Source organism: Pimephales promelas, chromosome 13 (assembly GCF_988280905.1).
Source record: "Pimephales promelas chromosome 13, fPimPro1.hap1.1, whole genome shotgun sequence".
Classification (NCBI taxonomy): Eukaryota; Metazoa; Chordata; class Actinopteri; order Cypriniformes; family Leuciscidae; genus Pimephales; species Pimephales promelas.
The window spans coordinates 4,451,223-4,464,551 of record NC_142781.1 but is presented as its reverse complement, the minus strand read 5'-3'; the positions used below and the strand labels follow the sequence as shown (position 1 = coordinate 4,464,551).

Below are 13,329 nucleotides of genomic sequence, written 5' to 3'. Positions count from 1 at the left end.
GCGTAGGGCTGCTAGTGGGCGCTGGTGTTTGAATTTGAACACAGTATATGCCAATGTTGTTTTCAATAAAAAACATTTGCGCAAAGCAAGCCGATCCACTTTTCCATGTTGATTAGCATTAAAATGAGAACAAAAATAATGGGATAAAAAGAAATCAAGAGACATTTAGAATAGATAAAAATGTGTGATTAATTGCGATTAATCGCGAGTTAACTATGACATTAATGCGATTAATCGCGATTAAATATTTTAATCGTTTGACAGCATGATATAGTATATGACTGCTGAGCCACTTTCACCCCAAAATGGCGGATGCGTAGGGCTGCTAGTGGGCGCTGGTGTTTGAATTTGAACACAGTATATGCCAATGTTGTTTTCAATAAAAAAACATTTGCGCAAAGCAAGCCGATCCACTTTTCCATGTTGATTAGCATTAAAATGAGAACAAAAATAATGGGACAAAAAGAAATCAAGAGACATTTAGAATAGATAAAAATGTGTGATTAATTGCGATTAATCGCAAGTTAACTATGACATTAATGCGATTAATCGCGAGTTAACTATGACATTAATGCGATTATTCGTGATTAAATATTTTAATCGTTTGACAGCACGATATAGTATATGACTGCTGAGCCACTTTCACTCCAAAATGGCGGATGCGTAAGGCTGCTGCTAGTGGGCGCTGGTGTTTGAATTTAAACACAGTATATGCCAATGTTGTTTTCAATAAAAAAAACATTTGCGCAAAGCAAGCCGATCCACTTTTCCATGTTGATTAGCATTAAAATGAGAACAAAAATAATGGGATAAAAAGAAATCAAGAGACATTTAGAATAGATAAAAATGTGTGATTAATTGCGATTAATCGCGAGTTAACTATGACATTAATGCGATTAATCGCGATTAAATATTTTAATCGTTTGACAGCACGATATAGTATATGACTGCTGAGCCACTTTCACCCCAAAATGGCGGATGCGTAGGGCTGCTAGTGGGCGCTGGTGTTTGAATTTGAACACAGTATATGCCAATGTTGTTTTCAATAAAAAAACATTTGCGCAAAGCAAGCCGATCCACTTTTCCATGTTGATTAGCATTAAAATGAGAACAAAAATAATGGGACAAAAAGAAATCAAGAGACATTTAGAATAGATAAAAATGTGTGATTAATTGCGATTAATCGCAAGTTAACTATGACATTAATGCGATTAATCGCGAGTTAACTATGACATTAATGCGATTATTCGTGATTAAATATTTTAATCGTTTGACAGCACGATATTGTATATGACTGCTGAGCCACTTTCACTCCAAAATGGCGGATGCGTAGGGCTGCTGCTAGTGGGCGCTGGTGTTTGATTTTGAACACAGTATATGCCAATGTTGTTTTCAATAAAAAAAACATTTGCGCAAAGCAAGCCGATCCACTTTTTCATGTTGATTAGCATTAAATTGAGAACAAAAATAATGGGATAAAAAGAAATCAAGAGACATTTAGAATAGATAAAAATGTGTGATTAATTGCGATTAATCGCGAGTTAACTATGACATTAATGCGATTAATCGCGATTAAATATTTTAATCGTTTGACAGCACGATATAGTATATGACTGCTGAGCCACTTTCACCCCAAAATGGCGGATGCGTAGGGCTGCTAGTGGGCGCTGGTGTTTGAATTTGAACACAGTATATGCCAATGTTGTTTTCAATAAAAAAACATTTGCGCAAAGCAAGCCGATCCACTTTTCCATGTTGATTAGCATTAAAATAAGAAAAAAATAATGGGACAAAAAGAAATCAAGAGACATTTACAATAGATAAAAATGTGTGATTAATTGCGATTAATCGCGAGTTAACTATGACAATAATGCGATTAATCGCGATTAAATATTTTCATCATTTGACAGCACTATATAGTATATGACTGCTGAGCCACTTTCACTCCAAAATGGCGGATGCGTAGGGCTGCTGCTGGGCGCTGGTGTTTGAATTTGAACACAGTATATGCCAATGTTGTTTTCAATAAAAAAACATTTGCGCAAAGCAAGCCGATCCACTTTTCCATGTTGATTAGCATTAAAATAAGAAAAAAATAATGGGACAAAAAGAAATCAAGAGACATTTAGAATAGATAAAAATGTGTGATTAATTGCGATTAATCGCGAGTTAACTATGACAATAATGCGATTAATCGCGATTAAATATTTTCATCATTTGACAGCACTATATAGTATATGACTGCTGAGCCACTTTCACCCCAAAATGGCGGATGCGTAGGGCTGCTGCTGGGTGCTGGTGTTTGAATTTGAACACAGTATATGCCAATGTTGTTTTCAATAAAAAAAAAATTTGCGCAAAGCATGCCGATCCACTTTTCCATGTTGATTAGCATTAAAATGAGAACAAAAATAATGGGATAAAAAGAAATCAAGAGACATTTAGAATAGATAAAAATGTGTGATTAATTGCGATTAATCGCGAGTTAACTATGACATTAATGCGATTAATCGCGATTAAATATTTGAATCGTTTGACAGCACGATATAGTATATGACTGCTGAGCCACTTTCACCCCAAAATGGTGGATGCGTAGGGCTGCTAGTGGGCGCTGGTGTTTGAATTTGAACACAGTATATGCCAATGTTGTTTTCAATAAAAAAAAAATTTGCGCAAAGCAAGCCGATCCACTTTTCCATGTTGATTAGCATTAAAATGAGAACAAAAATAATGGGATAAAAAGAAATCAAGAGACATTTAGAATAGATAAAAATGTGTGATTAATTGCGATTAATCGCGAGTTAACTATGACAATAATGCGATTAATCGCGATTAAATATTTTCATCATTTGACAGCACTATATAGTATATGACTGCTGAGCCACTTTCACTCCAAAATGGCGGATGCGTAAGGCTGCTGCTGGGCGCTGGTGTTTGAATTTGAACACAGTATATGCCAATGTTGTTTTCAATAAAAAAAAAATTTGCGCAAAGCAAGCCGATCCACTTTTCCATGTTGATTAGCATTAAAATGAGAACAAAAATAATGGGATAAAAAGAAATCAAGAGACATTTAGAATAGATAAAAATGTGTGATTAATTGTGATTAATCGCGAGTTAACTATGACAATAATGCGATTAATCGCGATTAAATATTTTCATCATTTGACAGCACTATATAGTATATGACTGCTGAGCCACTTTCACTCCAAAATGGCGGATGCGTAGGGCTGCTGCTGGGCGCTGGTGTTTGAATTTGAACACAGTATATGCCAATGTTGTTTTCAATAAAAAAACATTTGCGCAAAGCAAGCCGATCCACTTTTCCATGTTGATTAGCATTAAAATAAGAAAAAAATAATGGGACAAAAAGAAATCAAGAGACATTTACAATAGATAAAAATGTGAGATTAATTGCGATTAATCGCGAGTTAACTATGACAATAATGCGATTAATCGCGATTAAATATTTTCATCATTTGACAGCACTATATAGTATATGACTGCTGAGCCACTTTCACCCCAAAATGGCGGATGCGTAGGGCTGCTGCTGGGTGCTGGTGTTTGAATTTGAACACAGTATATGCCAATGTTGTTTTCAATAAAAAAAAAATTTGCGCAAAGCATGCCGATCCACTTTTCCATGTTGATTAGCATTAAAATGAGAACAAAAATAATGGGATAAAAAGAAATCAAGAGACATTTAGAATAGATAAAAATGTGTGATTAATTGCGATTAATCGCGAGTTAACTATGACATTAATGCGATTAATCGCGATTAAATATTTGAATCGTTTGACAGCACGATATAGTATATGACTGCTGAGCCACTTTCACCCCAAAATGGTGGATGCGTAGGGCTGCTAGTGGGCGCTGGTGTTTGAATTTGAACACAGTATATGCCAATGTTGTTTTCAATAAAAAAAAAATTTGCGCAAAGCAAGCCGATCCACTTTTCCATGTTGATTAGCATTAAAATGAGAACAAAAATAATGGGATAAAAAGAAATCAAGAGACATTTAGAATAGATAAAAATGTGTGATTAATTGCGATTAATCGCGAGTTAACTATGACAATAATGCGATTAATCGCGATTAAATATTTTCATCATTTGACAGCACTATATAGTATATGACTGCTGAGCCACTTTCACTCCAAAATGGCGGATGCGTAAGGCTGCTGCTGGGCGCTGGTGTTTGAATTTGAACACAGTATATGCCAATGTTGTTTTCAATAAAAAAAAAATTTGCGCAAAGCAAGCCGATCCACTTTTCCATGTTGATTAGCATTAAAATGAGAACAAAAATAATGGGATAAAAAGAAATCAAGAGACATTTAGAATAGATAAAAATGTGTGATTAATTGTGATTAATCGCGAGTTAACTATGACAATAATGCGATTAATCGCGATTAAATATTTTCATCATTTGACAGCACTATATAGTATATGACTGCTGAGCCACTTTCACTCCAAAATGGCGGATGCGTAAGGCTGCTGCTGGGCGCTGGTGTTTGAATTTGAACACAGTATATGCCAATGTTGTTTTCAATAAAAAAAAAATTTGCGCAAAGCAAGCCGATCCACTTTTCCATGTTGATTAGCATTAAAATGAGAACAAAAATAATGGGATAAAAAGAAATCAAGAGACATTTACAATAGATAAAAATGTGTGATTAATTGCGATTAATCGCAAGTTAACTATGACATTAATGCGATTAATCGCGAGTTAACTATGACAATAATGCGATTAATCGCGATTAAATATTTGAATCGTTTGACAGCACGATATAGTATATGACTGCTGAGCCACTTTCACTCCAAAATGGCGGATGCGTAGGGCTGCTAGTGGGCGCTGGTGTTTGAATTTGAACACAGTATATGCCAATGTTGTTTTCAATAAAAAAAAAAATTTGCGCAAAGCAAGCCGATCCACTTTTCCATGTTGATTAGCATTAAAATGAGAACAAAAATAATGGGATAAAAAGAAATCAAGAGACATTTAGAATAGATAAAAATGTGTGATTAATTGCGATTAATCGCGAGTTAACTATGACAATAATGCGATTAATCGCGATTAAATATTTTCATCATTTGACAGCACTATATAGTATATGACTGCTGAGCCACTTTCACTCCAAAATGGCGGATGCGTAGGGCTGATGCTGGGCGCTGGTGTTTGAATTTGAACACAGTATATGCCAATGTTGTTTTCAATAAAAAACATTTGCGCAAAGCAAGCCGATCCACTTTTCCATGTTGATTAGCATTAAAATGAGAACAAAAATAATGGGATAAAAAGAAATCAAGAGACATTTAGAATAGATAAAAATGTGTGATTAATTGCGATTAATCGCGAGTTAACTATGACAATAATGCGATTAATCGCGATTAAATATTTTAATCGTTTGACAGCACTATATAATATATGACTGCTGAGCCACTTTCACCTCAAAATGGCGGATGCGTAGGGCTGCTAGTGGGCGCTGGTGTTTGAATTTGAACACAGTATATGCCAATGTTGTTTTCAATAAAAAAAAAATTTGCGCAAAGCAAGCCGATCCACTTTTCCATGTTGATTAGCATTAAAATGAGAACAAAAATAATGGGATAAAAAGAAATCAAGAGACATTTAGAATAGATAAAAATGTGTGATTAATTGCGATTAATCGCGAGTTAACTATGACATTAATGCGATTAATCGCGATTAAATATTTTAATCGTTTGACAGCACTATATAATATATGACTGCTGAGCCACTTTCACCCCAAAATGGCGGAATGCGTAAGGGCTGGTATTGCAATGGAACGTTCTATTGGCTTTCACTTCTTGTCAATATACGTTCTTTGGCTGCAGCCAACAGCACATGGTTTACTCATGTCGCAGTGCATGATGGGAACAGTCCTGTTTAACACAGTCCTGTTTTGTGCAGCTGTACATTGTGCTGTATAATATAAGCAAATGTCGTTTATAAATGCTAAAGAAATATTCATTGTATTGAAATCTCCCTCACTACAGAGATCAGAGAGTAGAGGTCGGCTTTATCTCAGCGAGGTTCTCCCTGGTGGGGATTTCTGGGCTCGCCACTGAAACGGCCGCATGAAAAAAAGCACACAAAAGACTCCTTGTCCGAGCTGTGGCACCCAGATTCAAGAAAATAGCCATTTCTCCATGTCATATGTAGAGTTTTGTTCATGAGTCCTAGTCAAGTCTGATGTAGAGCATCCCAAATAATTTGATTTCCACAAGACCGAGCACATCTGAACTGGAGTCACAGTTGCATCTCTAATGGACCTGCTATTTAAAGAGATCGTTTCAACAATCTTGTCGCAGTTATTGGTTCTCTTAAAAGGGGGTATGTGGACCATATCAAAATGCTTGACTCATGAATATGAATCATGTGATAGTCACACCTGATTGGTCAGTGAATAGGCTGGAGTCGTAGTATTTGCATGACACCGATGCAACTTAAAATGTAATGATGATTTGCTGGAGCTGCGATGCCCCCGACTGTTTCTGTCATTAAATTAATTCACTTTTTTTTTATTGTCGACTATCGTATTCTCATTATACACCACGAAGGTGTTTGGCAGGCTTTCGCTGTAGCGGAGTGGATTTGGCTGCTTTCGGCACCGTGTGGTGTTTGTAAATGCCTGCCAGGACTTCAAGAGGGTGACCGGCGTGTCATGATGGTCCCATCCAAAACTAACGGGAGCATCATGTTCTGTGCCAGACGAAAGCCGAACAACATCCCTGGATCTCTGCCACCGTTGTGTGGGGTGTGAAAGCGTGCACTGAATCTTTGGCCAGACGCCTCTATCTTATTTGGCTCTGTGAAGCCAAGTTGCCCGTGTTTGCGTTCTTTCAGGACGTGTCTGATGCGAGAATAGGTGTACCGTACCACCAAAGGTTAATTGATCTTTGAATATTGTTGTGTGTGAATGTCAGTCCTGAAATGTTCAGCTTCCCCTCTGTGCTCACAGATGCCCTTCACTGTTGGATACTGAGGATATTTACTCATCCCATCATGCCAACAGGCCCAGAAGGGGGCGGCTTTACTGCCAGCTCACGTCCTCCTCCACACACCAACCTGCCACGCTTTACTGAGGATCGAGTCTTTATCTTTCTGATATTCCTTTCTCTCACTCACTCGGGCCAAACTCGCTCCTGTTCCTTTGTGAAACTGTCATGTATTGAGGCAGTAATTACACATCACGCGTCGCCACTTACTTTACAACCTACAAAAAGTGTCAACAATTTAGTTGTTGGTTAGCAGGCGAGCTGCAGAGACTGAAGATTTGTATCAGTCCAGCAAAAAAAACCAGACAAACAATGCTGTCCGAAGACTTTGTAAGGAATCAAATATGAATGAACCCGGGGGTGTTCAAACCTGCGCCTGGAGGTCCGACATCCTGCGAAGCCTGACTCAACTTGCCCCAACACACTTCCTGACAGCGTCTTGTGATCCCGAAGCCCTTGATTAGCTGGTTCAGGTGTGTTTACACAAGATAATAAGTATCTGATGTCCCCAGAGTGTGTATGTGAAACCCCCCACAGACATTTTTGGTTCAAATTGTCACTTTTTTAGGGTGAGCATTTTTGTGTGCGTCCCTTTAAATGCAAATGAGCTGCTGCTCCCGGCACAGAGGGCGGAGCTTCAAGAGCTTGTGTGTCTTGAAAAATGTCAAAAACCTTTAGGCTGTGGCCGAAATCTCCACTCAAACCACTACTCCCTACCCCCTATGTAGGGGGTAGGGAGTAGAGCACTATATAGTGAGCTCACCAGCGTAATAGAAACACCACTTTCGGACACTACTCGATCTTCTCTTGGTGCTGTTGATTGCGTCATCGCTGTCGCCCATCCGCCATTTTTACGATCAGCGCAATGCATGATGGTATGTAGGGCTTGGGTTAGTGACTCGGTTGTACACTACTTTTCAAAGTGCATTCTGGGATACATTGAGTGGACCATATAGGGTCTAATAATCATCACTATACATTCAGACAGCACTATAAAATGGTGAGCTCTGGGTATCGATTCACATTTCAATTTCGATTCGATTTCGATTCGCAAGCTCTCAGTTCGATTCGATTTCGATTCGATTTTCGATTGACTGAATTAAATACAAAGGCTATTAATTCTGATTGCTTACAATTAATACTATATTCTGTTGTTATGACAACAGAATTAATGACTGACACAAATGGCTGCGTTCACTTTAAGAACTAGTGCGCGAATCCATTACTGTTTCGTTAACTTTCTGTCACACGCGTTTAATGCTAATTTAAGACATTACCGACTGTCTTTACGAGGTTACTCACCAAGACCAGAGTTTTGACATAATGTCGCGTGTTTTAACTGTTAAAGTGATATAATCCAGGGAAAAAACTTTTGTTTCTGGCGAGCTGTTTGTGAGGCGGATTTAGGCTGTGCACGCAGTGAAAGAAATCTCTGAGAGTGCGCGAGCACGGGATGGTTTAACATTGCTTGAGCAAATAAATGATAAACGTTAGTTACGATCATAGGTCACGATGCAATGCTGGCCCGATTGTTAAGTGAATATTCCGTCGTGTCCCGACTCCTAAACGCGTGTGTGTATCGACAGCTGCAGCGCTTGCCTAGTGCAGAGAGACGAGAAGATGCAGCACCGCGTCCGCGAGCCCTTTATATGGAAAAAAAATCGATTCATGGCCGTTGAGAATCGATTTTGAATCGACCACATTTTAAAAAACGATTAATCGAAAAATCGATTTTTTTGCCCAGCTCTAGTCCTTAAGCGATTTCTGTACAAGAGAGTCTCCCTTTGCTTTGATCATCGTAACTTTGCAGATGTTTTTATGCTCAAACAGCAACGTTACACACTGATTCAAGTTATAAAAGTGAAATCATAATCAAGCACCGCTTTAATTGCTGCTGAAGCTAAACTGTAGCCCTTCAGGAGGAGGATCGGACGCCCCGTGATAATCGGGGGTTTTCGGCCAATGCCATCTTCTCAAAAGCTTGCCTGAAAAAATGGTTTTATTCATCTCTCTACTTTCACTTTGAATAAAATGACAAAAAAAATCAAATCTGAATGAAGTAAAATATGAACTCATCACCATGTGGTTTGTATGTGTTTACAAGAGTGCTTTTCGGTTTGAATGATGCACCTGTGTAATCTCTTTGTCGTTTTTGTTTTCTGCTCCAGATATCAAAGGACCTGAAGCAGTACGATAATAAAATAATCGAGTGCACGTTCGTCAATAACACCTGGGTGTTCATGCGGCAGAGGGTTGACAAGAGCTTCCCCAACTCATATGACACAGCCATGGGTAAGATTCACACGTGTTCAACTCGAGCCAGGGTCTGTTTTGCTGACTAGATGAAGCTGTGGGATTACACATTTATTAAACGTATAATTTAGGTTCCAATACAATTGTAAAGTTCAGGACTTTGAATTATTAGGATGGTCTTTATATCCAGCCCATCCTGTTTGGTCAGATTACTGAAACTCTTAATGGTTAGTCCCTACGCAACCTGTTTCTCTCTATGGTACGTTATATGAAACCGATTACTGAAACTCTTGTTGTGAGCTTTTGTCTCAGCAAGAGAGAGTCCTGGCATTCCTGCTCTTGAATCTCGTTTTGAATCAGTTTCAAAACTAATTTTTTCCTATACGAGTTTGCTCCACCTCTATGTAAATCCCTCCCCCTAAATGTATATATTGCAATGTAAAAGTTCCCTTAATCAGACTATTTTTGAGATATCTCCTGGTCTGCTGCGTTGAAGAAAAACTCTTAATGCTAGAAGTGCTGTCAATCCTAGATGTATTCAAACACCTTCAGCATTTCTCACATTATCACAGTTTATTTGCTATGGTTTAGAAAATGGTAATAAAATAATCAGAGTTATCAAATCAGTTGATATTTGACTGGTTTTGTCCGTCCTTCTGTTAGACTCTCACAGATGAATTAAGTTGAATATCTGTCTGCTGTTAAATTTAACTACACAATTAGATAATACCAGTTTAGCTCAACCAGTGACCAAGCAATGTTTAATGTTGTTCAGTGTGTGTGTAAAAAGAGCATTAGCAATTACTGAAAACACACATCAGCAGAACATGATCAAGTCAAAGTGTCTGAAAACTTTGTGGTCCCAAATTCGTATTAATTTTACTGGTAGTCACTGTATGAAAAATATTTGGGTATAAATGTCACAGTTAACTTTATTTTGCTATCCTCACTTTCATAAATGAACTATGTGTCCTGCACCCACTAGTAAAAAAAGATATTTCTTGTGTCTGAATCATTTTTGGTTTTGACTGTATAGAGGGAATGCATTGATGTCACTTTCCCGCCAGACTGAGTGGCAAAAGATCTGCTGCGTGACTGGATTTAACAGGGGAAACTGCGAAAATGCAACTAAAACGATCAATTTTATCAAAATGTCGGACTCAATATAGTGTTTCTTACAACTTACTAAAGATCCAGTGATCCATGGATATTGACATGCAGCCAGGAATCGTGTCGCCTGACATTTATGTGTGCCTGAGTTCCACACCGGGGAAATAAAAGCAATATAGAGCTAAACATAAAGCAAATTTGCCTGTGAACGCTTTATATAAAGGTCTAAATCCGGGTGATCACTTATATCAGTGTTATATATGGCCTATATATATATATATCATATCGTCCAGCCCTAAAACTTTATAGTGTTTATTAAAACACATCCAATAATGCAGAATATACAATGATAAATATTTAATGATGCGTTGTTAATATATACAACAATACAAAATATCTGGGTATGGTTTTACAGCTAAATTCAGCATATTGACTCAAAACGTTAACTGCAAATCCAGCTTTCGCTGACTGGAGTCCAGTTGTTTCTGTGAATTGCAGCGATTCATTTGCTCCTCTTTCTATAGCAGTCTGTAAAAATATACCTCAGATCTAGTTGTGCAGTCAATCGCAAAGCTCTTTCCCACTTTATACGTGTTGTGTTTGTTTTTCGCGGCATTCACGCTAATAACAAATACAGCCGCTCAGTCTTTTTGCCACTCACTGTGAGGAACTGCAGGCCGACGGTGACGTCACGCGCATTCCCTTTATATACTCACAAGCAGTGTTGGGAGTAACGCATTACAAAAGTAATACATTACTGCAACATATTACTTTTTGCTGTAACGCAGTAGTGTAAGGCATTACTAATCAATTTTCAGTAATATTTTACTCGTTACATGTTCAGTGAGGCTTGTATTACAGTTGTATTACAGTGTATTGTCTGCTTTTACTTCTTAAAGGCAACAGACTATGTGAAAGTTTTAAAGCAGTCTTTTAGTGCCGCTTCAGAGCGGTCGCGTCTGTAACATTGTTTTTTCCTCATAAATGCGAACACGAAAACTAAAATAAAATGAATATTTTAAGTTCTATGGAGACTGGAGAGCCAACCCTTCCTCATCCGATTTGCGCAGTGTAATTAACAGAATTACAAAAAATATATTTTGCCTCCTATTTTTTTGTCACGCATGAATGTGTGTCTTTTCCCTTAATATTAAAAATAAAACATAGACTGATATTTGTCTAATGTCTGGAGTCCTTTAAGGAAGTATCCTATATACGTTTCAATACATGAATTTTCTGAGAATTTTTATTTCAAGTTTTGACTGCAAATGTCATGTCCATAATGCTGGACTTCCCCAATTTTAAATAATTTATCCTCAACTAGTTTTGTGGTGTAGGTCCACGTATTTTATAATGTTAACTTCAAATAATACTAATAGCCTAATTTAAAGATAAGGCAGCATTGGATATGGACGGTAAGGAGAATAACGCTGGAGTTGGAAGAGGTGTGTCGCGATTCTGTAGGTTCGTGGATCTGAGTCGTGTGGCGAATCGCGATTTCGGTTTCATATTGCATATCGTTACAGCCCAAAAGTTAAGTTCTACTTAGTTATTTTGGTGAAAGTAACTCAAAAGTAATACATGAGTAATGTAACGCATTACAATTCTGGGACAGTAATATTGTAAGGTAATGAATTACTTTTAAATAACAGTAACAAGTAAACCTAATGTATTACAGTTTGGAAGTAACTTGCACAACACTGCTCACAAGCCATGCAATATAACAGAGATGGATGTAATGTTTGCACCATTAAGCCAAAGGTTGTTATTCACCTAGCCAGCGATGAACCAGTTGACGGCTGCACGAACGCCAGTGCGGTTGCTTGTTCTCACCTGTGTCCTGTTGTCCCTCCAGCCGTGTGCAACAGCATCCAACACCCCGTCACAAAGCAGATTCTCTTCGAGTTCCTGGACCGGGTCGCTCAGATGCAGGCCCGCAAGCACCCGGCCGACTCCGAGCTGATGCCCCCCCCGCCCCCCAAGAGAGCCAATCACAGCATCCCGCAGTAGCATCCCGCGGGACACAACTCTACCAGTTTGATATTTTTTTATTCCCAAATTGTTCCGCAGCTCTGCCGGTCCACGCCGTAAGAGGAGAGACTGTGTTTTTTGGCTTCTGATCTATTTAAAGACACTGTTGAGAGAGCTTGTTTCAACATTGAGTGCCGAGGCACGTTCTTATTTAAAAGAATAAAAATTCAAATGAATCGCATTGTTTTTCTTTTTTTACGTTCTGTATTTGTTACAGGCGCTCCTTCTCTCTGCATTGTTTTGTTCTGCAGCTGCTTTTTTTACTGAACAGAACCGTAAAGTGTGCTCGATTGTCTAGATTCAGACCTGAAACACTGAAAACACTGTGGACATGTCCCCGGACCTGTAACACTTTGGATCATGAGTGTTTTGTATGTCATTTTGCTCGTTTGGAAATGTCGTCCCAACCCCCTTTTTTTTTCTCAGGTTTTGTTTCTTAAGAAATGCCAGGTGTATTTAAGTTTTCCTGGATCTTTTGGCTCATTGTTTTGGAGAAAAAAATGATATTAAAGCAATAAATCCAAAAATAAAGATTGCCAGGTGCCAATACCTTCACACACAATGCTTTACATTCAACGGATTGATGCACGATATTTCAACGCCTTCTCATCCTAGGGCGTCATATAGTGACACTTTTGAAATGTCGTCTAAATCCAACGCACATGGTACCCTTTAGTGTCAATATAACACCCACAGAGCCTTGTTCGGTTATGGGTAGGTTTAGGTCTGGGGTAGGGTTAGGGTTAGACCACTAGGAGGCGCCTTCTGGCACATATATATCTGTGTCTCATATTGACGCTAAAGGGTGCCATGTGCGTTGGATGTAGACGAAATGTCAAAAGCGTCAGTTGAGAACGGGCTGGAAGTTTCAAACAACTGATTGAATCCAGTTGTATCTCGTGTCCGTATTGATTCTA

The 13,329-nt window shown here is 38.4% G+C and overlaps 1 protein-coding gene across 1 annotated transcript in view; it reads left to right on the top strand.

Annotated features, from left to right (window-relative positions):
- rngtt (RNA guanylyltransferase and 5'-phosphatase) overlaps positions 1-12,961 on the top strand; it is a 187,266-nt gene extending 174,305 nt beyond the window's left edge. The window contains exons 15-16 of the mRNA XM_039664323.2: positions 9,187-9,310; positions 12,237-12,961. Coding sequence (XP_039520257.2) covers positions 9,187-9,310; positions 12,237-12,391 — 279 coding nt within the window. The 3' untranslated portion in view covers positions 12,392-12,961. The remainder of the gene's footprint in view (positions 1-9,186; positions 9,311-12,236) is intronic.
- Positions 12,962-13,329: the final 368 nt, after the last annotated feature.